We start from the raw sequence: 24,702 nt of genomic DNA on the forward strand, positions 1-24,702 counted from the left end.
AAAGTAGTGGATTTCCAAGTGGGAGGTTTAACTGTGTGCCCAGGGCCCACCAGTTTTCTCTTACATAGATCAGGACTGTTTAGGGACATCTGGGTCCTGGAGCCCAGAAGACAAGCTCAGTAAGGAACTCCAGAGGGAGTTTGCATGGCAGGAGTCCCAGTCCCCTTACTCACAGTGTGGGACTTGGACCAGGTGATAGGGCCTTGTGGAACTGCAGTGTCTCTTTCCCCAGTGTGGAATCTGCAAGGGTGGTGAAGATTCGGTTTACGCTGCCTGCAGGCACTGCATGCTCTGTGCATGCTGAGGGCCAGAACAGTGATGGATACCCTTAAGCTCTCTTCTCCCTCCCAGGGGCCCAGCCAGCTCCTCCCTGTCTCCCTCTCTTTTCTTTTTCATTCAAGGGAGATTTCTTTCTGTTCTAAGGCTACTCAGGGCTGTGCTGGGGAGGCAGCCCCTGGCCACAGTTTTTTCTGGCCTCAGCTCTGGTGTTTCTGGATGGATTCCAGAGAAGGGCCTTGTGACAGAGGAGGTGCTCTGAATGTCAAGTCCTACCTTTGTGTTCTATCTCCTAGTGTGGTCTGGACTCAAGAGGAGATGGTGGTTTCTCTGGGATGTTAGTGAAGAAAGGCAGAGCCAGTAGATGTTGGAGCCAAGCTTGGAAATGTTGGTGCTGGTGAGCCTGGGGTGTGTGTGTGTGTGTGTGTAGTATGTAGTATGTAGTATGTGTGTGGTGTGTGTGTAGTGCGTGTATAGTGCATGTGTAGTATGTGTGCATGTGTGTGTTGTATGTGTGGTGTGTGTGTAGTATGTGTGCATGTGTGTGTTGTATGTGTGCATGTATGTATGTGTGTGCATGTGTGTGAAGCATGGGTGTGTAGTGTGTTGTATGTGTGTGTAGTGTGTGGTGTGTGTGTATGTGTGTGCACATGTGTGTGTGGTGTGTGGTGCGTGTGTAGTGTGTGTGTATGGTATGTGTGTGTACATGCACATACATTTGCTTGCATGGTATAGGTGATTAGAGCCCAGCAAGGGCACATGCATGTATGTACGCTTATGAATCTAGGAACATTGGATATTCAGTGCCATTTGTTTCTGTCACGCACTACTTGTGCCTCTGCTTGCGAGTGTGAGATGTGGCATCAGGGTTCTAATGAGAGCCAAAGGCATACATGTCTCTGCAGATGAGTTCATCATATTGTCTGTGCAACCTTGTGGATCCAGAAAGATCCCTCCTTTAAGTAAACCTATAACATTGGGCATATGATACACATGGATCGTGTGCTGCAAAGAGCACTACACAGGGGTCATGAGTGAGAGAGATCATGAGAATGTGCATATGTATATATAACTCATTATATGTGTGGACAGAAGTTTCTCCTGGTCCCACCTCTGAGAATCTTCTGGGGGCTATTTGCTCACCAGGAAGGACCCACTATCTACCAGTGTTCTTCCAGCATGGCCATATGTTTAGGGTGTTTATGGGGAGCCTGTCTTCCTGAACAAGCCTCTGATGATTAGAGCCCAGCAAGGGCACTTCCCTCACCTACCCCTAGGAGGAGAGTCAGGTTGCTTTGATTATAGACGATTCTCACAGTGGTCTAGATGTGACCTCCAGAGGCTTTTACCCAGGCAGAAGTGGGGGGTCTCCTCCCATACACATGGCTTTGGCCTCCTTCAACCTTCCGCCCTCAAGCCCTGCAGGACCAGGGGCTGCCTGTCTAGCACGGCTCTCCTGACGTCTTTCAGCCGGAGCTTCATCCATGTATTCACTGGCTTATGCATTGTTTCAGGCTCCCGCGGTTCCTAGCTTTGCCAAGACGAGCAGGTCGTTTAATGCGTGAGAGGAAATGAACGATTCTCATAGCAGAGAGGCCAAGGGGCCTCTTCTTGATGAACATGGAGTTGGGCCAAGATAGGGCCTATGGAGTTGTGTTCTTCAACCCTGCCTTAGTCTGACCTCTGAGACTGCTCTGCTCGTCCTGGGACCTTTGCAAGCTGAATACATGCGTCCGAGACCAGTGTCATGGCTGTGCTAGGAACACACTGAACTCCATGCAGTTCTGAAACACTGGGGGTTGGGGAGGGCTGTCAGAGGGATACTGGAGTCTGAGCAGGGGCGCTCACAATGGAGTTTGTTCCACCTATCTCTCCATCTGTTCATCCACTCAGGTTTCCCTTTCCTCAATAAAAATCACAATCAAAGTTAAACAGACTGTGTGTGATGGTGTGTGTTTGTACTCCCAATCCTTGGGTGCTGAGGTGGACGAGTCGTGAGTCTGAGGATAGCCTGCACTATGTAGAGAGATTCTATATGGGGCTTCAAAATGGGAGGGGCAGTTACACAAAACAAAATGATAGTTAATTACTTATCAGGCATTGCTCTGGCCAGGCTCCTGAGGGGGCAGGAGCCCAGGAGTCGTCCCTAGCTCCTTCAGTCCCTGCTGACCTAATACAGCCCTTTGTATATTACTCAGCAGTTTTGCCCATGTTCTTAACAGGTCCATCTCGGGAGTCTGTGCTGACCCATGGTGTGGACGGCATACAGCATTCCCGCCCTCTGGCTGCTCAGGGAGTGCTGGGAAACAGATAATCACTCAGCCAGGGCCCGGTAGTATGTTCTTGGCATCAGCTGGGGGACCTGACTGGCCCTGGATTCCTCCTGGGGTGGGAACAGAAGGCTTCTCCCAAGCTCTGACCCTGAGCTGAGATCTCCAAGATGGAGAGGGTGCCCCAAGAGAGGAGCCTGAAGATGGAGCCTGGGGGAGCTGGGCGCAGAGCTCTCTGGTGATTCATCCTGGCTTTGTAACTCAGAGAGGTTCCTGGGTCCTTAGCCAGGTGATTAGAAACCCTACCTTTTCCAAAGGTAAGGGAGAAGACCCTAGGATCCCAGAAACCACAGTGGTCTATTACAAATCTTGGCTCTACAGAGTCCTGTTACTACTGTATATATCCTTTTAAAATGCCCCATACCTGTGCATGATGGTATGTCATATCTGTCCATACGAGGCAGTTTTCATAGCTACATGTGCTGAGCTGTGAGCATGGAAACTTCTGCTGGCTTCCTTTTCTCTGCCTTCATTTACCCCCAAAGCAGCCGGTAGTAACCATTGTGTATTGTCAAGCAGCTGTAGGCGCTCGGGGCCATGCGTACCCAGGACAGAGGACAATTTCCTGAGCTCTCCTTGAGCACGAAAATTGTTGGGTGCTGCATTCCCTGCTCAGTCACAGTGTTCTTGGGGTGGGTCAGCGGATGAGGAGCTTCCCAGAGGAATTCTGGGTGGACAGGAGCGTGTGTGTGTGTGTGTGTGTGTGTGTGTGTGTGTGTATGTGTGTGTGTGTGGATGGACAAATGGAAGTAGGTAGTAAAAGTGGATGTGTGGATGCTGAGGTTTGAGTAGATGTCTAAATGGGCAGGTGGAGAGAGAGTGGTGGGTAAATGGGAATATGCATTACTCGTGTGTGCGTGCGTGCGTGCGTGCGATAGATAACTGAGAAAAGCAAGCTCAGGAGAGAAAAGCCATATTTTAGCTCACAGTCTCAGAGCTTTGATCCCAGAGTTCCTTGGCTCTATAGTTTTGGGTCCTGTAGAACCCTGGCAGAACATGGTGACTGCAGGTGCATGTGCCAGAGGCTGTTCACAGTAGGGTGGACAGGAATCAGGAAGAAGGGACGGGGACAGGATACTTTATTAGAGGGCTGGCCCCCTACCCCCCTCACACTAGGCCCCACTTCTTACTACATAAAGCCGTCAAATAAGGCTCTATCAAGGAATCACTCCATCGACCAGGCCAGCACTCTCAGGATCGAAGCACTTTCCCAGATCTCATCAGTTGGCAAAACACACCTCTCGTGCAAGGAATGGTACGGGGTCCACTGTACCAAAACTGGAATGACATGATACTTACAGATGGACAGGTGGCTACATGGATCTGCCTTTATAATCGGGGCAAACCCCCTCGGCTCCTGAGAAAGCTGACCTTGGCACACAGCAAAATTATTTCAGTTCCAGCAGGGGAGCAGCCCCTTGGAAGGTGACCTGTGCCCTGAGGAGGTAGAGTCAGAGGGAGGTGGGCAGAGGGTGTGGGCTGGGATACCTGAGAGAGACCAAGCCACTCTAGGACATCTTAAGTCAGGCTTTTGAGGACCCGGCTTTCTGTCTCTGCTTACCTGATTTTTTTTTCTCGTTCCCAAACAGAAAAAGACGTACCAGTGTATCAAGTGCCAGATGACCTTCGAGAATGAGAGGGAAATTCAGATCCACGTGGCCAACCACATGATCGGTAAGAGACCGCCCTCCCACACCAGGGCATGCCCCAGGGCCGGAAACCGATGGCTCCTCGCTCTGCCTCACTTTTAGGATGCTGGTCTGTGACATTTCAGTGGGAGTCAAGACTGCAGGGTAGGGGTGCCTGCCCTGCCCAAGCCTTCTTGTCAAAGCAACCCCCCCCTCCCCCCACATACAGCTATCAAACTTTTGACAGCTACTTCCATTCCCCAGCATACATTTCCCTCCATTTCTGTGACGAGTGCTTTCTGGTTGCTGAGCACTCGGGGGCAATTACGCTTCAATTTCGTGTGTCATGACACGGAATAGATTTAACCGCTCATGTTTCCCCACTCCACGAGATGAGTTCCTCAGGCACATTGTCAAAAGAGAGCGCTCACCAAGTTGTGCCTGCTCTCTCCCTGTTCCTCTTCAAGTGGATTTGAACGCTGGAAAATTCCCTCTTTGAAAGGCGAGTTTTCAAAAGTCCGCAGAGTTCACACATAGCCCAACAATGCCCAGCCTTCTGCGACTTCCTCCTGACCTAGAGCATCAGGGGATGGCTGGCTCGGAAATGGGGGTGTGGCTGTGCAAACAGACACTGGGGTTGGAGTGCTAGGGACTGGTTTGTGGTATGATGGGATGGCTATGTTTTACAGCCCCAGCTTCCAAAAGATCCTGGAATACACTACCCCAAGTTTCTCTTAGGCTTTCGATACTTTCCCATATCCCGTGGTCTGAGCAGAGAGATTTTTTTTGTCAATCAGAGCAACCTGACCCTGCCCTTTCTCCATTTTTTTTTTCCGTAACTTTTCATTTGAATCTTAACAAAATCCTTCATTGAGCACATCCAGAAACCTCACATGCATGTCTTTGAATCTGAGCACACCTCTCTAGCTAGCGCCTGGATCAAGAAAGCCATATGTCTCCAGTCCCCCAAATCAACTCACTCTCTTGACTCCGTAGGTCTCCTGCTACCAGTAAAAGGCCCCCTTCCAACTGTTCCAAAGCAAGGTTGGGCGTATCCAGTTTGTTTCTTTTATGAATGGACCCCTACTCCATTTCTGCTCACGGTGTCTGGAATCTTCCTCTTTTCCCAGTGTTTGCCTCTGTTCTTTCTCTTTAGGATGGACCATTCCATCATGGGCACATGCCTTTGCGTCATGCCTCATTCTGGGTTGGTTTCCCAGAATGCACTGCTGTGACTAGGGCGCTGTACATATCTGTTGGTGGATATATACATGCAACCTTCGTGGGGATGTGGGAATATATAAATATTACATACTGTAGAAAATAATATAACGTGTCATACCTAAGGAGGAATACGGGAACAGATGTGGAATTATTAGGTCACAGGCTATGTGATGTTCACCTTCAGTAGACAGTGACACATCAATTCTCAGAGTGGATGGTTGTGTGTTGCTCTAGTCAGCAGTGTGAGGCCTTCTGCTACTGTACATCTGTCCTGTCACCCACACGCTACATGAGGGAGCTGCTGTAAAGGCCCCTGTAATGAAGAAGGTACACAGTAAGCACAGGTTCCCTGGTCCCCGCCCAGCTGTAGTGCCCCTGTTTAGTGGGTTTCGGGTGCTGAACGCTCACCCTTCGTCTGGGTTACCCTCTGTCTACAGTGGTTTGGAGTTTGTCTTCTTTTTTTTTTTTTTTTTTTTTTCAAATTCTTTTAAATTATTGTCTTCTGTTTTTTTTTTTTTTTTGTCTTTTTTTTTTATTTGATATAATTTATTTACATTTCAAATGATTTCTCCTTTTCTAGCCCCCCCCCCCACTCCCCGAAAGTCCCGTAAGCCCCCTTCTCTTCCCCTGTCCTCCCTCCCACCCCTTCCCAGTTCCCCGTTCTGTTTTTGCCAAATACTGTTTCACTGAGTCTTTCCAGAATCAGGGACCACTCCTGCTTTCTTCTTGTATCTCATTTGATGTGTGGATTATGTTTTGGGTATTCCAGTTTTCTAGGTTAATAACCACTTATTAGTGAGTGCATACCATGATTCACCTTTTGAGTCTGGGTTACCTCACTTAGTATGATGTTCTCTAGCTCCATCCATTTGCCTAAGAATTTCATGAATTCATTGTTTCTAATGGCTGAATAGTACTCCATTGTGTAGATATACCACATTTTTTGTATCCACTCTTCTGTTGAGGGATACCTGGGTTCTTTCCAGCATCTGGCAATTATAAATAGGGCTGCTATGAACATAGTAGAGCATGTATCCTTATTACATGGTGGGGAATCCTCTGGGTATATGCCCAGGAGTGGTATAGCAGGATCTTCTGGAAGTGAGGTGCCCAGTTTTCGGAGGAACCGCCAGACTGCTTTCCAGAGTGGTTGTACCAATTTGCAACCCCACCAGCAGTGGAGGAGTGTTCCTCTTTCTCCACACCCTCTCCAACACCTGCTGTCTCCTGAATTTTTAATCTTAGCCATTTGTCTTCTGAATGCAGAGAACCTGACCACGTGTTTGGTGGGCTCACTGACAGGAAGAGCAGGTGGGCCAGGGGGCTCATCCTGACAGGGAGATTGGTGGCTTTTTAATGTCTTCTTCCTGAAAGCCCCTGTGAGATACAGGAAGGGAAGCTGCCCTGTCAGTGGCTGGCGGTGAGACCCTTCCTCAAGAGATCTCGGGAGGTACAGATGAAGATCTCTGAAAATGTTTGCTCCTGTAGCAGGTGGCGGCGTGGCTTCTGTTTGTAAGCATGGGGGGCAACAGTGGGCTAATTGGACCGTAGTGATTACAAAGGTGCTCCCCGTCCCCTTTCCCTTCCGCCTGTCCTTCCTGTGTGGCCCAGAAAGCATCTGTCCTTGGGCACAAGGCAAGAGAGCCACTCCACACCAAGGGCAGGACCTCAAGAGGAATGAGTGGCCTTTGGCTTTGGGTATGAGTTGAGAATCTGTCTGGTGGCTGGACAGGGCCCCTCGCCTACACCTGCTTGCATCATTGTGACCTAGCCTGCTGCCAGGACATGTGGGAGCTGGTCTCTAGCAGCTCAGAGCGGTGGGTCCTGGGACTAGAGGTTTCAGTTCCCGTGACACTGATACCTGTGACACCTAGTGGCCTAGGTGGAGCCTCTCACCCTCACCTGTCCTTGAAGCCACTACTCTTCTCTTACGTCATTACCCTGACCCACCAGAGACCATCCGTGGTGCAGGATGATGAGTTTTGTGTCCTCCAGGGCCCATCGAGGCTAAAATGGCCACAGCCTTGCTCTCAAGCCTTACAACATCATGTACAAGATGCTGCAGGGGACTGCTGCGAAGAAAGGGATTCTCAGAAGGATGCTGACCACTACTGCTCCCTTGCCCCTATAACATGCTAGCTCCTTCAGGGCAGTGCTTGTCCTTATCTTATAAGTAGAAGGGTCTGGCCTTGAAGAGGCTAAATGACTTACTCAAGATCTCACGGTTGATATACAATAGATTCATGTCAGACAACAGTCGGGTACTCTCCACTGTGCTTATAGCCCCTGCCTAGTCTATGGTGGGGGAGGCTATGGGTCCCTGTCTTTAAAGTAGGCAGAGAAGTATCCAGATCAGCCCTGGAGTGATGTTGGTGCCCCCAGTTCAGGGACTTGTAGATCACAAGGGCCTGGATATTGAAGGATGATGATGAGTTTTCTCTATGGTAGGGCTGTCTCTACAGAGGTGAGCTCAGCATGGGAAAAGGAGTCTTTCATGCTGTTGTCTGACCATGAAGGATCTGACCTTCAGAGAAGGACTCCGGGGCCAGCAGTGACAAGAGCAAAGGGGAAGAGTCTCAGCCTGATGGGGTGGCACACGCCATAGCATCATGGCGGTGAGGATGGGGGGGTGGCAGTTTGTGGGCACAGTCACGAAGGGCTCCAAATATCACGTGATGGCGATTAGATTTTGATTTTCCCTCTAGACTGGAACCTATCACTGGATCCTCTTAACTGATGTTTTATTTGGATTTTCATGAAGTTTTAGAAGAAATGGCACCTGGTTTCTACCTCCGCATAGGCAGCACCTGTGGGAGCAGACAGTCGCTCTTTCCTGTGGGGAAGCCACATGGACAAGTGTCCCCTTGCATCGGCAGCCTCGCTGGGGTCATCTAGATGCTGTATAGGACTGCATGCCTCATTCAGTCTAGTCCACATAAGGTCTGTGTATATAGGATTGAGCTGAAACACAAGGGGACTGTTGAAGATTTTGGAATAGGGTGTGCCTTGGGCTGACGTGAGAATTTTTGGAGGATAATCAGAGCAAAGCGTTTGAGGGTGGAGAATGAGATGGGAAAAGCACAAAATCCTGCCTGCTGCCGTCCAGGGGCGTGGGGGCAAGCACAGGCGGATAGAATGGCATTTGGCCACTGCAGTGTGCACTGCATGGAAGACCTGCACATAGGAGGCCCGGGCTTGAGTTGGTTCTGCAGTCCTAGTAAATCTGCTGGGCTCACGGTCCTTAGAGACTCTTGCTAAACGGCCCGAGTCCAGAGTGGCTGCCCTGGAGCTGGCCCCAGTAACAGTTGCCCTCAGCAGCACCAAGGGGTCTTGGGAGCGGAAGTGGCTCTTTTCAACTTGGCAGCCTTCTCGTAAAGTCGGGGCACTTGGGGGTCTAAGGCAGGTCTCCTCAGGGACCCAGGCGGCTGGAGACCTCCCCAGAGGCTGCTAAACTGGCCTTTTGATAGGGGAGGGGTGGGAGTTCTAAGTGGCTTTGCTGCCTAGAGATGCTGGGACTTGGGATGACTTAGGACACGTCTCCTCAGAGGTGTTTTTCTTTTCTTTTTAAATTTATATCTTTATTTTTATTGTATGAATGTTTTTGCCTGCATGTATGTCTCTTTGCTGCGCATGCGCCTGGGTCCTGTGGAAGTCAGAAGATGCCATTAGATCCCCTGGGACAGGAGTTATGGGAAGCTATGAGCTAGGGTGCTCATCCTCTGAGCTGAGGTGGGTGCTGGGTCCTCTACAAGAGGAGCGGGTGCTCTTAACCACTGAGCCACTTCCCCAGCTCCAGATTTTTTCTTATAACCCTCCCGGCGCTGCTGGGGTAAGGGGACTTTGGATCTGCTGGAGACAAGGATTTTTTGGAAACTTTTCAATACATGGTCACCTTTGAAATCTCATGTCCCCACAGGGCTGAGCCCCTTCAATGGGCATATAAAAATCTTTGAGAAACCCATTGCCCCGGAAGCCTGGCCTCTTCTTGATTGCTAGTAGCAAGTTTTGATTCTTTGGGATAGAGATACTTGATAAAAGGTAGATGAAGGCTCAGAGAACTTGCCCTCAAGATAAGAGACTTGCTATGACCTAAAGGGGTTACTGTGCTCTTAGACCGCTGGACAGTCGTACTCAGGGCCTCCTGGGCCTCTGGGAGGGGGTAAGGGGGAGTGGGGAAGCGGGAAGCGGGAAGCTCCAAGGAAACCAGGTTGGAGAAGGTCAGTCCTTGAGGAATTTCCTCAGGATTGTTTGCCCTCAGTGTCCTTGGACAGTGGTTATGGGCTCTCTGGAGACAGGCAGCCAGGCAGGGCCAGGCTTTTCCTGTGGGCCATTAGTCATGTCCTGCTGGCCTCTGTCCCTGGGCGCCTGTCAGGGACTGGACAAGAAAAGCACCTCCAGCTTAGTATGTCAGCACACCCCAGTATTGGGCCCTGTGTATGTGTGCGCGCGCGTGCTAGAGAAAGAGAGAGAGAGAGAGAGAGAGAGAGAGAGAGAGAGAGAGAGAGAGCAAGAGAGCAAGTTTCCCTGGTGATGTATCTAAGTGAGAGTCCAGCCCACCCTTCTTGGTGCCCCCCAGGAGGTCTGGGACCCCCCCCCCAGTAGGCCCAGCTCACCACATTTTAGAGTAAAATTCTCACTGGTCCAAGGGGAATAGTTTAGAGTGGAAATCAGTGAGATTTCCCTCACACCAGGGAGATACAAAACTCTCAAATCAAACTGAAGAGGTTACCATGGAAAGGGAAGGGAAAGGGCCCCCTGCCAGGCTCTGTAATGGCGCCTTTGATTCTGGTAACGCCAGACCTGAGCCTCTGTTCACCTCAGCATGTGATGAAAAGTCTCCTTCCCCAGAGACTGGGTTTTGGGTTTTGCAATTGTTCTGTCAGAGTAATATGACTGAACAGACAGCCACAGCTTGGACAAAGGAGAGAGCAGGCAGGACTCAGTTTCCTCAACTGAACCCTGTTGGTATGTTCCAGAAAGCTGTTGACTAGGCACTTCGACTCTTAATTTGTGCAACTCTTGCTTTCCTGACGTTTGTATGTTTTCAAGAGGATGAAAGAGTTGGGATTTTCCCTATGAGTAACCCTGTAACGTTCAACGAACCATGCTAAAATCCTTTGTGTGTTCTGAAGTACTGCTAGTGGAGCCGGGCACGTGATAACTTCAAGCTTACCAAAATGTCACCCAGTCTCAGAGATGGAAACCATGTTCAGGTGTGTTGGTCAGAGCCAGTGTGCCAGGAACGCTTCTGGGAGTGAGCAGCATCTAACCAGAGTCCCCAAAGATAACAAGGAAGTAACATGTGGAGGGGCGTCAGGTGGGAAAACAGTTAAAACCATGGGGGGTAGAGAGGCTTCTGTTGGCCGAGGTATTGGCAGACACTCGAGCACAGTGAGGTAGGTAGGAAAGGTGGGAGTGCTGAATTCAGGCATAGCAGAGAAGTTAGGAGTGGTTTACAGGTCTTGGGTGACCTGCTCCTGGATGTAGGTAGAAAAGGATGTTGTTCTAGAATAGGAGCTTTAGGTTGGCAAAGTGGTTGGCAATGACCAGTTAAGTCTGGTGAGGCTTTATCAAGTGGCAGGTTTATCTGTCACTTCCTATGTATGCTGATAAACCAAGGCCTGTGGCGCACCCTTTTCTGTCCCCCACCCCTTAGATATTCGGAAAGTGAGGACTGAGGAATTCCAGGTTAGAGATCTGAACTCAGGCCACAGTACTAAGAACCTGCTCACTAGACCTCTGTTCGCTACCCTGGGCACAAGAAGTAGATCCGAACACCCGTTGAGATGGCAGAGGCATCTTTAAGAAGTGTGTGAGGAGCATGCCGTTCAGGCTGACGAGGATGGCGTGCATCCCTGGGAACAGTGTGGAAACCAGAGAGATCTCCTGGCTTTGGCACAAAGTGTCATTGTGTGGTGGGTGTGAATGGGGTTGGGAGAGGCAGCGGGAAAAAGTCGAGAGGCATGAACAGTGTCCCCTGCACTCTCCGGGTCCCTAGATAGGACAAGAGGATGAGGAACAGGAGCTGCAGAGTGTAAATATCTCAGGAAGTGTTAGCCATTTTCAGAAGGAGAAACTAAAGTGTTTCCTGTCCACGGAGAGAGTACCAGAAGGCATGGGAAGTGGCTAGATAGATGTCAGGAGGCGGTGGCCACAAAGCTGGTGTTGGCTGGTGGACGGCAGGCCCGGGGCCATCTTGCGTGGCCCAGCCCATTAAGTATGTCCATCCTCTCTTTCCCTCACATCCCCACGGATTTGGTGGCCTATGGTGTTAACTGATCGAATGCCCTTTGTGGTCACCACACTGCTTGGCTCAGATTCCCTTGAATCTGCTTCCTGCTGCTACTTACCCAGGGTGATCAGAGAGAAACATCAAGGACCCTGTGTCCAGCAGTATCTCCAGAGCATGGTCTCCTGTGTCCTGAGCATCCAGTAACTATCAGAGCCTAATATTAGTTCTGGACACCAGCTGTGTCTCCCTTCCTCGTGGGTCTCTGAGGCCTAGTGGGGAGCACTCAGCAAATCCCTACAGCTGTTGGAGCTGCCCTGGCTGATTGGCTTTGTAGTGGCATGCCTGTGTTGGGGGTGGTTTCCAGCTTACCCACCTTGGGACATAGAACTGGGGATAAGGGGAGTGGATTCCTAAAGATGAACAGCATGACCTTGGCAGCCTGGGAGCACAGTTGAGAACCCTAAACTTCCTTTAGGAAGTTAGTGCTTTGAATTTAGCCTGTTGTTTGTTTGTTTGTTTTACAAAATCTACATTTCACTATCCAAAGTTTGCTCAGTGGACTAAGGTGTGAGTAAATCAAAGAACTGGAGCCTTGCTGGATGCCGGCCCATAAGGCCATGGTGGTAAGAGCAAGGCCTGTGCAGGCAGACACTTGGGCCTGTTCACCTTGGGGTTCTTGTAGCTCTTCCTCTGCAGTGCATCCCACTTTTAATATGGAATTCTTCAGGTTGACTTCTAGGCAATGACAAGAGAGTTTACCCTTGGTTTATGTCCCAGCAAACTCTGAGCAGACTTCGGGTGTGGCTGAATCCAGAGGCTCCTGTGAACTCAACACAAGCCTGCAACCCTACCTCACAGCCCTCAGCTCTGCTCTCCTCTCCTGCCTTTCTTCCCAGCTCGTCAGTGTGGCGCAGGGAACAGATAAGCACTCCAGCACAAGCGGGTGGGCTTCTACCCCAGAAGCCAAGGAGAGCCCCTCCCTCTGAAGGTCCCGAAGCGCTTCATGCTGGATTGCTGTTGATGTGTAATATGGAGTCATGACCCCCAAAGGTGGGGCAGGCATTCTAGAGAGGAGGGCAGGTGTCTGATTCTGTGAGACCATACAGCATATCCACTGTACAGTGGATCTCACACCCACCTGTTGGAGTCTCTTCGGCAGGTCAGGCTGGCTAAAGGAGATAAAAGACAGGGCACACTGCCTGGCACAGAGAAGGTGCTGGGAGACCAGAAAGACTACCAGCTGATTAAAGATATCAGTGTACCCAACAGCAATGATGGAGCCCCTGGCTCATGCACACAAGCTGACCTCTCTGTGGCTTTGGGAAGCTTGCTTCCTAGACCTCAGCTCAGGAGTGTCTTATTCCTGAGGGCAGTGGGACACACACAGGCATGGCTACAACCGAAGGGGTTTCTATTGGATTTTCTCCTCCATTCCTGTGTGCCAAGCACTGTCACAGCCAAAAAAAACCTGTCCCTGGCACCTGGAGGTAACAGCAGAATGAGACGCAAACATGTTAAAGAAGGAAGCATGGGAGGGAGCTCACGAGAACAGAGAGAACACAGGAGATAAGGAAAGCCTCGGAGAACCGGTGCGGTGGCAGCTTCTCAGGAGGGGACCGGGGCTGGGCATGTCACCTGTGAGTATGGAAGGGTTTTTAGCCTGGCATAACATGACCTGGACACTTGAACAACTGCACTCTGTGCTGTCTCCCACAAGGAAGGAGTGGGACTAGGTAGGAGCAGTTCCTGATGAGAGCCCAAGGTTGGTTGGGGGTCACGTGGAGCACGCCCCCACAACCAGTAGCCTCTGATTTTCCCTGCAGTCCCAGGCCTCACACAAGCTCAGACACCTTCTTTCTGAACCTTGCTGTCTTCCTGCTCAGATTGCTCCATATGGGGCCTGCCTGATCACCTTCCACAAACCCAACAGCTTACAGTTTCTAGGTCTGCCTGTGGCTCTGCCTCAGTAGAACTGGGTACATCTTTGCCTGTTCTTAGATGTCTCCCAAGTCTTCTCTTCTCCCTGCCTCTTTCTGAGCACGGCTTTGGTGGTTCTAGACTCCTCCTGTTCTACCCATCTTAAGAAAGCTTAGGCTTCTAGAGTTTGAAACTGAAACTACAAGATGGCTGGTTAAATTTTGATTTAAAACAAACCACCATTTGTTCCCAATAAGTACAGTCGGCTTTTTCTATCCACGGCTTCAGCATCCTCACATACAACCAACCATGGATCAAAAATGGATTTTAAAAAAATGTAAAAGAGAGTGGGTAGAAAGATGGCTCAGTGGTTATGCACGCTTGCTCTTCCACCGGATCCCACATTCTATTCCACCACCCACATGGCAGCTCACAGCTGTCTGTAACTCCAGATCCCAGGGATCTGATGCCCTCTTCTGGCCCTGGGCAGCACATGCTGCCCATGCAAGTGAAACAGTCATATGTGCAAAACTTTAAAAAGTATCAAAAAGGGAAAGATGCATCTGTGAAGAACATGTGTATCTTCTCCTTGCAATTCCTTGGCGAGGAGGCAGTAACAGTTGTCTCATTGTGCTGGGTATCATCAGGAATCCAGAGGTGCTTTGCTGTGTACTGGGTGATGTGTGGGGGTTATGCAAATCTGCACTGTTTGATTAGCCTGGAGCTTCTGTGTGCTACAGTGTACGTGGGGACTCTGGAGTTTTATGGCCACAGGAATCTCTTGTTGCCATGGCACTTCTTAGACTCTGGTAATGTGTTCTCCATCACTGTCATGTGTCTCTTACAGAAAGTAGTGAGTGACATTGCCTGTGAGCCCTAGTTGTCTTTGTGGTAAATGCGCAGGAGCGTGTCTGTTGTGTCTGTAGTACTTGTACGTGTGACTTTAGGAAACCGACATCCTGTTCCCAGAATTCTGTTTTTACCAGCAGGGCAGGAAAGATTTTTTTCCATGGCTTTGCCAGTGTGTGCTGCTTTTGTTGATGTTCTGGCCTGTTTAATAGATATACAATGATAACTAAGGGGGTTTGAACTTGCATTTCCTTAATGATTAATGGTTTGGCTGAAGGGAATCTGAGCCAAGCAGTGTGGCTCCTTTCTTTCTTCTTCCTTATAGGCTTATTTGCCACCTGCTTACTTTTTGTTTGAATATGTATTCATATTTTTTCTTTTGTTTTTTTTTAAGGGTCTCTTTGTGTAGCCCAGGCTGGGCTAGAACTCACTCTGCAGACCAGGCTGGCCTTGAGCTCCACCTGCCTCTGCTTCTGGAGTGCTGGAATTAAAGGTGTGTGCTACCCCCACCTGGCTATCATCTTTTTTTTTTTCTAGTTGGATTATTAGGTTTTTGTTGTTTTTTTTTTAATTGTTGAATTTTAAGAGTTCTTTATGTATTCTAGATACTAGTCCTTTGTCAATATGTGCTTTTGCTAGTGTTTCTCCTAGTTTGTAACTTATTTCATCTTAACAGAATCTTTCATTGAGTAAAAGCTTTAATTTTTAGGGGCCTAGCTTATCAGTGTTTCTTTTAATGATTGTACCTTGGAGCCCAATCAAAGATCATTCTCCTTCCCCTTGGATCTCTAAGGGTTTTCTCTTTGTCATTTTTAAAAGTTCTGTATGTCACATTTTCATTTGTGGTTCACTCTGAGTTTTATTCATGTGTTGGAGATTGAATGGGTTCTTGCTTGCTAACTAAACACTACCTCTGGTCTAGACCCTGTCTGTTTGAATTCACATTGATGAAATGCTCTGGTATCATTTGTTGACAAGGCTATCATTCTTGCACTGAGCTATTTTTGAACCTTGGTCAAATACCAGTTTGGCATAATCTGTGGGTCTATTTCTGGGGTTTATTGATCAGTGTGTCTGTTCCTTTGTCAGTGATACATGCCTGATTGTTGCCGCTAGACAGTAAACCTGCCCCTCACCCCCAAAATGGGGTTTCCCTGTGTAACTCTGGCTGTCCTGGAATTCACTCTGTAGACTAGGCTGGTTTTGGATTGTCTCTGCCTCCTGAGTGCTAGGATTAAAGGTGTGTGACACCAGGCCCAGCTTAAAGTAAATCTTAAAATCCAGTAGACCAATCCTCTCTTTCAAATTATATTTTCAGTCTTGTCCTAGATACTCCAGTTCCTTTGCTTTTCAGATAAATCCTAGAATAATCTTGTCTGATCCCAAAGAAAGTCTTATACTGTCATTTAAATAAAATATAGTCATTTATTATTCATATATGTCTTTATGAAAGCATACATATATGTGTGTAAGGGTGCCCACGAAGTTAGAGGAGGCCATTGGACCCCCTGGAGCTGGAGTTACAGGCAGGGTGAGCAGCCTGATGTGGGTACCAGGAACCAAATTCAAGCCTCTGTAAGTCACAAGCATCTTACCTGTGGAACGGAGGTCTTCAGCCCTCTTGCTGTAGTTTTGACAAGAATTGTGTAACAAGTGTATACTCACTTGGGGAACGTCTGTACTGTGTTCTATTTTCCAGCCCATTAACACGGTGTCTCCTTTCATGTATTTAGACATTCTTTGATTATTTTTTTAAACAACTTTTTTTAAAGCTTCCAGTGTATTATGCCTCTGTGGTTTTAAGTATTTATTTATTTTGTTTTTAGTAATTACAAATTGTATTATATTTTTAATCTCTATGTTTAAATAGTTGTTATTCATAAAGATTTAGAAGTGTAATGGGTTTATCGTTTCATTGTCTTGTAGCACATTGCAATGCAGAGTCTTGATGTATATGGTTCAGGATGGTTTCAAACCCTTGATCCTTCTTCTTACTGCCTGTATACTAACATTACAGAATGTGGCACAATGTAGGGCAACAGTTGATCTTTGAGTGCCCAGTCTTGTATCCTTAAAAAAGTTCAATTCATGTAGCTGTTTGATTTTTTTTTTATTTTAGAATAAAGTTTTTACTTGTGGGATTTTTCTACATAACTAATCATGTCATCATAGGAGGGTTTTATAGATTCCTGTTTATATGCTTTTTACTTCTATCATTTCTCTGGCTTGCATTTGCAAGATGAGGTTGAATAACAGGGGTAAGAGTATATGGCTGGAGCGATGGCCCAGTGGGTAGGAGCACTGGCTGCTCTTCCAGAGGACCCAGGTTCAATTCCCAGCACCCACATGGCAGCTCACAACTGTCTGTAACTCCAGTTCCAGGGGATCTGACACCCTCACACAGATATACATAGAGGTAAAACACCAATGCACATAAAATAAAAGTAAGTTATTAAAAAGTCATTTGTTTAAAAAAAAGTCAGTTTTTTTAAAACTTCTGTAGGTGTCATTGTTCCCTTCTCTGTCTGACGACTGTAATGATAGCCTTGCCTGCGTGCCTGATACTGGTATTTTGTAAAGCGCCACCGCCCCCCCACCCCCCCCCCACCACCCCCCCACCCCCCCGCTTTTATTTTTCAGTCTTGTTACAAATTTGTCAATTTTATTGATTTTTTTTTTCCAGGAACCAACTGTCTGTTAATTAATTTTCAATTTTGCATTTTCTGTGGCCTGATTTCTTATCTTAGCTGTGTTGTCTCCTCTCTTCTGCTTGCTTAAAGCATGTTATTTTTCAGGGTTTTGAAGTGACAGTTTGTTGAGACTTTCTATCTTCTCTGAGCATTTCCTATCATGAATTTCTCTCTTTGCATTGATGTAGCGGTGCCCCTCAGATTCTTAACATATTATAGTTTACTTATAATCTAATCCAATATAGTTTATCTGTTTATTTAGTGTGTGTGTGTGTGTGTGTGTGTGTGTGTGTGTGTGTATGTATGTGTGTGTGTGTGTGTGTGTGTTTGTGGTTTTATGTGCACGTGTGTGTATGTGTGCAGAGGCCCGAGGTCAGTGTCAGGTGTCTTATGCCGCCACTCTTTGCCTCATTCTTGAGACACAGTCCCTTACTGAAACCAGAGGTAGGCCCATGGCATCGGGGTGACAGGTACTTACGGCCAGGACTGGCCTTTTAAATGTGAGCTCCAGGGATTTGAACCAGGGTTCTCATGCTTGCATGGTAAGCACTCTTAACAACGGAGACATCTCTTGAACTCTCATTAGGTATATTTAAAAGTTTCCTTGAAGCTCCTTTTTAGTCCATGTCATATGGAAGTACATTATTCAGTTTGCAAGTGTTGGAGTGTTTCCTGTGTCCTTTGCCTTCTTAATCTCTAGTTATAGTCCATCATGTTTGGGAAAAGCACTAAGTACGACTTCTCCTTTGTTCTCTCCTTCCCTCCTTTCCTCCCTCCCTCCCTCCCTCCCTCCCTCCCTCCCTCCCTCCCTCCCTCCCTCCCTCCCTCTCTCCCTCGCCCCAATGGCCTTGAACTCCTACTCCTTCAGAGGTCAATGTTAGTTATCTTCTTGTATTGTTTTCTAGTCTTATTTTTATTTTATTTTTATTTTATTTTATCTTATCTCATCTCATCTCATCTTATCTATCTTATTTCTAGTCAGTACTTTTCACTGAGTTTATAGACTCGGCCAGATCAGATAGCCACCAGTCCCCAGAAATCTGAAGCCAGGTTCTTGTTCTTGGGTGGCATTTATCAGCTGGACCATCTCTCCAGTTCCTGCATGGTTTTGAGAATGGCTTCTGCAGATATTAAATTATCTACATTTACAGATATGATGGGTTAAGCCCAGACCTGGTTCCAGATTCAACTTTCTGTTCTTCTAACAACTATCTCATGTCTGCTGCCTTCTCCCCACAGTGGATTACATCCTCTCAAAACCTGTCTCTCCTCTCTCAGGTTGCTTCTGTCAGGTCTTCCGTTCCAGTGATGAGAAAAGTTAACCATCAGCTGGGCATAGGGCCATGTACGGGAGGCAGAAGGAGGAAGAGCTCTGTGAGTTCGAGACCAACCTGTTCCTCTACATTGTCAAATCCAGAGCAGACAGATTAACACAGTGAGCTCTCATCTCAAAGTCTCACAATAGACAAAAACAACAGTCTCAAACAAGCACTCAATGACAAAGCTACTAAGACAACCTACTTCCAGAACAGGGGTACACGGTCCACCAAACCAGGTATTGTTCAGTTGAAAAAAAGTCCTTGGGGGCTGGTGAGATGGCTCTGCGGGTAAGAGCACTGACTGCTCTTCAAATCCCAGCAACCACACGGTGGCTCACAACCATCTGTAATGAGATCTGACGCCCTCTTCTGGTGTGTCTAAAGGCAGCTACAGTGTACTTACATATAATAAATAAATAAATCTTTAAAAATAATAAGAAAAGTCAAGTCCATTTTTCATGACTTTGCTTTTCTTGTCTCTTTCTGGAACTTAAACTGCACAGCATGGATATTATAATTTCAGCAATCTCTGCTGTTCATTTCTCTACTTGCTGTTTGTTGAGACAGGATCACTCTGCCTTCTGTTTCAGGGATTCGTTCCTTAGTCTCCTACTATTAATTTCACTCTGACTTTTCCTAAGATTTTACTTTACTTTTATTTTAAACTTTCTATTAAGTACTTCTTTTTTTTGTATTTAGTTTGCATATGTTCATGCATGCTTGTGTGTGAATGCATGTTTGTGTGCGTGCATGCATGCACGTGTGTGTTTTTGTATGTGTGTGAATGTCTGTTTGCATGCTTGTGCTTCTGTGTGAGTGCATGTTTGTGTGTGTGTGTGTGTGTGTGTGAATGAGCAAATGTGTCTATGTGTGTGCGAGTTTGTGTGTTTGTATGTATGTGTGCGTGGTTGCATGCATGTCCGTGTTCATGTGTGTGTGGAGGCCATAAGTCAGTGTCAGGTGTATTCTGTCACTCTCCACTGTAGTTTTTGAGACAGAACCTTTCAGTGAAACTGGAACTCTGATAGCTAGACTGACTGGCTGGCAAGCTCAGAAATCCTCCTATCCTAACTCCCCACTCCAGCACTGGGGTCATAGAAATGTACCACTGTGCCTGCCCTTTTGTGTGGCTGCCAGGGACCCACTGTCAGGTCTCATGCTGCAAACCTATTCACTGGGCCAGCTCCAGCACAGCTCAGTGCTTCTTTGTATCCATGTCTTTGATGAGACGTGCTGTTTTTAAGGGTGTTGGTAAGTGTTTGTTAAAACTTTTTAATTCTGAGATTAAATTCCATAATTTCTCCCTTCCCTTTCCTCCCTCCAAATCCTCCTTGAAGGATGTCTTACTCTTTTTCAAATCCACAACCTCTTCCCTTGACTGCTGCTGACATGCATGCGTGTGTACATGTATACACATATATATTCCTATCTATAACCTACTTAGTCTGTATGATCTTGGCTCATACGCAGTTTTTTCAGAGCTGACCATTTAGTATTTTTGTGGTGGATTCTTTATATTCTTGGTCACTGGTTCTGCCATCGCTATCATCTTAATGAAAGCATACATTGATTCTTTTTTCATCCCATTTAAGGTCTTCTTGGGTTTTGGTAGGGTGGGTGTTTCATTTTTCCGTTGCTGTTGCTTTTTAATGCTTCTGGGCGTTGGATACGAGGCCTGGTGCACGCTAAGCACGTGTTGCTTTACCTCTAAGCACTGGGCGTGGGTGGTTTTTGACTGAAACCTTCATGGCTTTTATTTAGGTTTTATGTCAAACCCGAGCTTTTCTGTTGTACCCTAGGGAAGGAGAGGAGGTCCAGGCAGCCATGTTTGTCTCTCAGCTAAGCCTCAGCCGCTGTCACGGTAGTGGCGGCAAGGCGCCTCATCCCTGCTCCCTGCTTGGTTTTCACTGTCACTAGGAGAGTGCATGGCAGTCCCTTGCAGTGGTTGGTCACTTCTAGTAGGCGGAGCATCTTGGCTTCCTCCTCGGGCTTTCCTGACCTCACTGTAACAGGGGGACATAGGTCATATGGGTGACTTGTTAGACATTGCCAGCAGGATTCCCAATAAATATATATCTTTTCAAAAATAATTGTTTTAAAATATTAGTGGATGTTTCTGGGTTGCCAGTCTCTCTAACTCTATGCCTGAGGTACATAAAACAAAATGGACGGTCAAGACCCTTGCCCTGTATCCTTACTTGGGTCCTGACGTCTCTAGTAGGATCTCTTCTCACCTACTGTCAGAATGGTCTTGTTGCTTTCCTGTCCAGTGTCCAGTACTTAGGCAGACGATAGTCCACTCATCCAGAAGCTAAGCAGGCTATCAGGAGGATCAGCGGTGTCTCAGAAACATGGGTCAAAGGTCCCATGGAGAGTAGTGGCCCCATGGAGAGTAGACCTGGGACGGAACGCTTCCAGTCTCCCCCCCCCTCACACATGTGGAGGAAGGCCACTTGTGCAGGCCCCTGCTCTCTGGTCATCAGTGCTGTAAATCAGGCCCAGCAGTGGCTACCATGAAGTGGATGGTAAGGAGACCTTGTCCATGCTCTCCTGTGGTCTTTCTCCCCATAATAACATCTCTCACTCTGATGTTATTCTGGGATGCAGTGGACAGGCTGGGGTGGGAACCTCCCTGGTTCATCATGCGGACAGATGCTGGGCTGAACCAGATGCTAGGCCAATTCAGACTATTTTGGGGGCTGGGCATCAGGAGATTGCTGAAGTCGGAGCTGGGGGGGGGGAGCTCTCTAGGCTCTGTAGCTGAGGCTGCAAGCCGTTTTGGGACTTGGAATTTCATGGGCTACTTGGTTGTCTTGTCCCTTCGCAGGGGGACAGCTCTTGCGCAAACAGTATTTACTCAGCTGAGCATTCTCAGCCTCCTCTGCCATCCCCAGGGTATCTCTCAGGAACCTGCATCCACAGGCAGCACTTGGGTAGGCACTAGAGTCAGGACACTTCTGAGTCTGCTCAGCAAACGAAAACACGACAGATTGTTTTTGAAGCATCAAATGCAAATTGTCAACATGAACATATTTCTGGACTTAACAGTTGAATGTGTGAATTAATTACAGACCTGTTCTGAGGCAGCCTTGCTCATACTGTCACTGGACTGAAACAACCCTGTTGCACAGCTCTTGCTTTCCAGGAAAAGGATTCTGCCCGCTGTTCTTTTAAAGTTGGGGTGGCGGTGCTGATAGGAATGCAGGAGACTGGCACAAACCGGCTTCCAGAAGACCTTTCAGTTGGCTAATCTATCCTCAGCATCTCGTTTAAGACTGGATTCCTACAGGTCAGTTAGCAAGCATAGTGGGAAAAAAAAAGTCTGTAGCTTTAGTGAACTCTTAAAGGATATAGGGGTGGAGGTTCTCTGTCACTCAGCCCGATTTATCATCTGACATGTCTGAATTTTATGACACGCTCACCCTGCACCACCCTGCACCGGCTATAGTGAGCCGAGAGGCTGCCTCTACAGTACGGAAGCCATAAAACCTCTTCGAGTGAGCTTTGCACAAGGGCTTTCTAATAAGGTCTTCTTCGAAGGATGAACATCCTTAGCTGCTGCCCAGGTGAACGGCTTTGTCTATTGTAGCGTGTGCCTTTGATATCTATTTTACCACGAAAGAGGGTGAGCGTGTCCCTGCAGGTCATTTGGGGTTCCGATGCCTGCCTTAGCCTCTTCTCCTGATGGCCCTCTCCTTTTCTGGTTGTTAGCAGAGAAGGTGTCCCCACAGGACACCACTGACTGATCACTGTTCAGGGTCAGATGGCCTTTGCCTGGCTTGTGCCATCTCTGCCTGGAGACTTGGGGACACTGTTTCTGGGACAGCAGGACATGGCTCAGTGAAAGCAAAGAGGTAATAAGGATGTCCTCTTGGTTTTCTTATGTCTCAAGGCCCTGTGGTCACATGTGCCAGACAATGATATAGGGCCAGTATTTGATCTAGGACTTCCGGTATGGTTGTAAAAACACTGCTGTACCTCCTGCTGTCTTGGAGTTTCCCTTGATACTGAGCCCTCAGCCCAGGCCACAGGGCTAAAGAGTTAACCCGTATGGAAATGGGCTTGATGTTGCTCTGCTCCTGACCCTAGAGAATGGGGCTTTTCTGTAGCGTGGTTGCTCTTGCCGACATGCTCAGAGCCATTGCAACCACGGCGGGAGCTATGCACACAGCTGTGGTGCAGCCTTCCTGCTCTGCTCGCTGCCCTCGGTTGTCTGTGAGTACACTGTCCTGGGTGTGGTGATCTCATGGTGGCTGAAACCCCTCTTGGAAGAATCTTCTGCTTCGGGCAGTTTTGTCATCAGCACCTCTGTTCTTTCACGGGCTGCTGGCTACTATTAGGTAGTGTCTGAAAACTGACTGACCCTTGTCAGTCAACCCTAGATTGAGTATCTACCACCTGTCAGCTGTCACCTCAGCCTTGAAATTGTGTTTATTTAAAATGGAAATTAGCTAGCCAGAGTAGGCAGAAATGTTCCTTGTCCCACTCACAGCTTTCCAGGGCTAAGGCGGGTTGGTAGGCCTCATTTAGTAAGATATTCAATTTTATTTCCTTGATGTGGTATAGCGGGTGTCCCCTCTCTGTTGAAGAGTGGTTCCAGGAAGGGTAGGCGTGGTTCTGACTCCAGAAGGAGGGCTGGGTGTTCTCTGTGTTAGGAATAGTGTTTAAATGGTCTGTCTTCTGCCAAAGCTTAGAAAGTCAGAACCAGATTGCTCGGGAAAACCACTCGCCCGAGTTCACACAGATGAACAGAGTGTTCATTCATTGGCTGAATGCAGAGTATCCCTGACATCCCCGAGTTCTGTTTCCTCTCTTCTTCAGGAAAAGTTTCTCTAGTGCACACTTCACATGTATGATTTCACTTATTCATTCAGCAAACGTTTGAAACCTCTTTGAGTGACAGCTTCCAGAGGAGGAGGCTGGGATCCTGTGCACTCGAGCAAGCATTCCTGCCCTACCTACCTACAAGGAGTTGTATCCTGGGGAGGTATGGAGGATTCTGGGCCACACCACACCTGCTGTTGCTGCCTGAGAAGCTCGGTGGGAACCTTGGAGCTGTTGAGAGACTCCAGAAATGAGGCCAACAGATATGTCTCAAATCATAATCTCACAGCTGTGCTTCTTGCGGGCGCCCTTGGGCCGCCGGATGAGGGGCATCCCAGGAGAGCGGAGATGTGTGGCCGGGGAGCTCGGCTCTGCAAGGAGGGTTTTGTGGATTTTACAGTTTAGGTCGGGAAGCTCCACCCGGGAACCCCTTGCTCCTCCCATCATTTAGAGGTCTTGAGCACTTTTGTGCTAGCCTGTCCTAGTGGCGGTCTGCAGAGGCCTTGGGCCCTTGAGACCCAAGGCCCCAGTGCCTGAGGTGGACACTTTCTCAGTTGGCCCAGCAGACTGGTGGGTAGCCAGTGGGATTCAGCGTTCTTCAAGATCAAAGTGGGAGGAAAATGGGGGCAGGTGCACAGGAGTGCAGGCTGCCGGGTCCTGCTTGAGTGTCTGCGTGTAGCCTCTGACCTCTGACCTACTGTTTTTTGCTTCCCCATCTTCAAAATCTGAGTGCAGATCCTCCACATCTGAGAAAATCCTTAGTCTGTCATCCGAATCTGCTGGCCCTGCTGCTGTCTCAAGCTTTCTCTGGCATTAAGGACCATGCTGGGTGTGTGTGTGTGTGTGTGTGTGTGTGTGTGTGTGTGTGTCTGTGTCTATCTCTTGTCCTGCCTCTGCTCCTGTCAGCTATGAAGGGACAGTTTGCAGGGTGAGGATGGACGCAGGATGGGTACTTTGTGACATTCTCATATAAACAGGTCATGGATGAATCCTTCCTCTTGGAGTCCCATACGGCTATGGCCTGAGCATCCTCAAACATGGAGTGGGAGACTTGGGGTCCTGGAATAGGTGGTCTTTTAACCATGAACTTCATATATAATTTCCTGAAGAAATGTGTTACCTGCATGCCATGTCTACCAGGTGATGTCTGATTGACACAGCTGTTTGAGTGATAGGTCTTCACGGGCTGAGTTCTTTGAGGCAGTCCCTGATAACAGCAGTGGTCTGGATCTTAGGGATAGAATTGCCCCTTGACCATGGGCTGGCACCCTATCTTTCATGGCTGTAGAATCCTCTCACCCCACCCCGTTGGCACTCTAGGAAGCTGAATTGCCTGGGCACCGTGCTAGCGCTGCTGCAGAGGCTTCCGCTCCGTGGTGCCTCTCGTCTGCCCGCGGCTCCGCTCGCTGCTAA

The 24,702-nt window shown here is 48.1% G+C and overlaps 1 protein-coding gene across 3 annotated transcripts in view; it reads left to right on the forward strand.

The window, feature by feature from the left end:
* Znf423 (zinc finger protein 423) overlaps positions 1 to 24,702 on the forward strand; it is a 310,351-nt gene that overhangs the window by 188,144 nt on the left and 97,505 nt on the right. For all 3 annotated transcript variants that reach the window (XM_052166856.1, XM_052166855.1, XM_052166857.1), the window contains one exon: positions 4,196 to 4,280. In XM_052166856.1, the coding sequence (XP_052022816.1) occupies positions 4,196 to 4,280 (85 nt within the window). The remainder of the gene's footprint in view (positions 1 to 4,195; positions 4,281 to 24,702) is intronic.

This window comes from Apodemus sylvaticus, chromosome 21, assembly GCF_947179515.1.
Source record: "Apodemus sylvaticus chromosome 21, mApoSyl1.1, whole genome shotgun sequence".
Lineage (NCBI taxonomy): Eukaryota > Metazoa > Chordata > Mammalia > Rodentia > Muridae > Apodemus > Apodemus sylvaticus.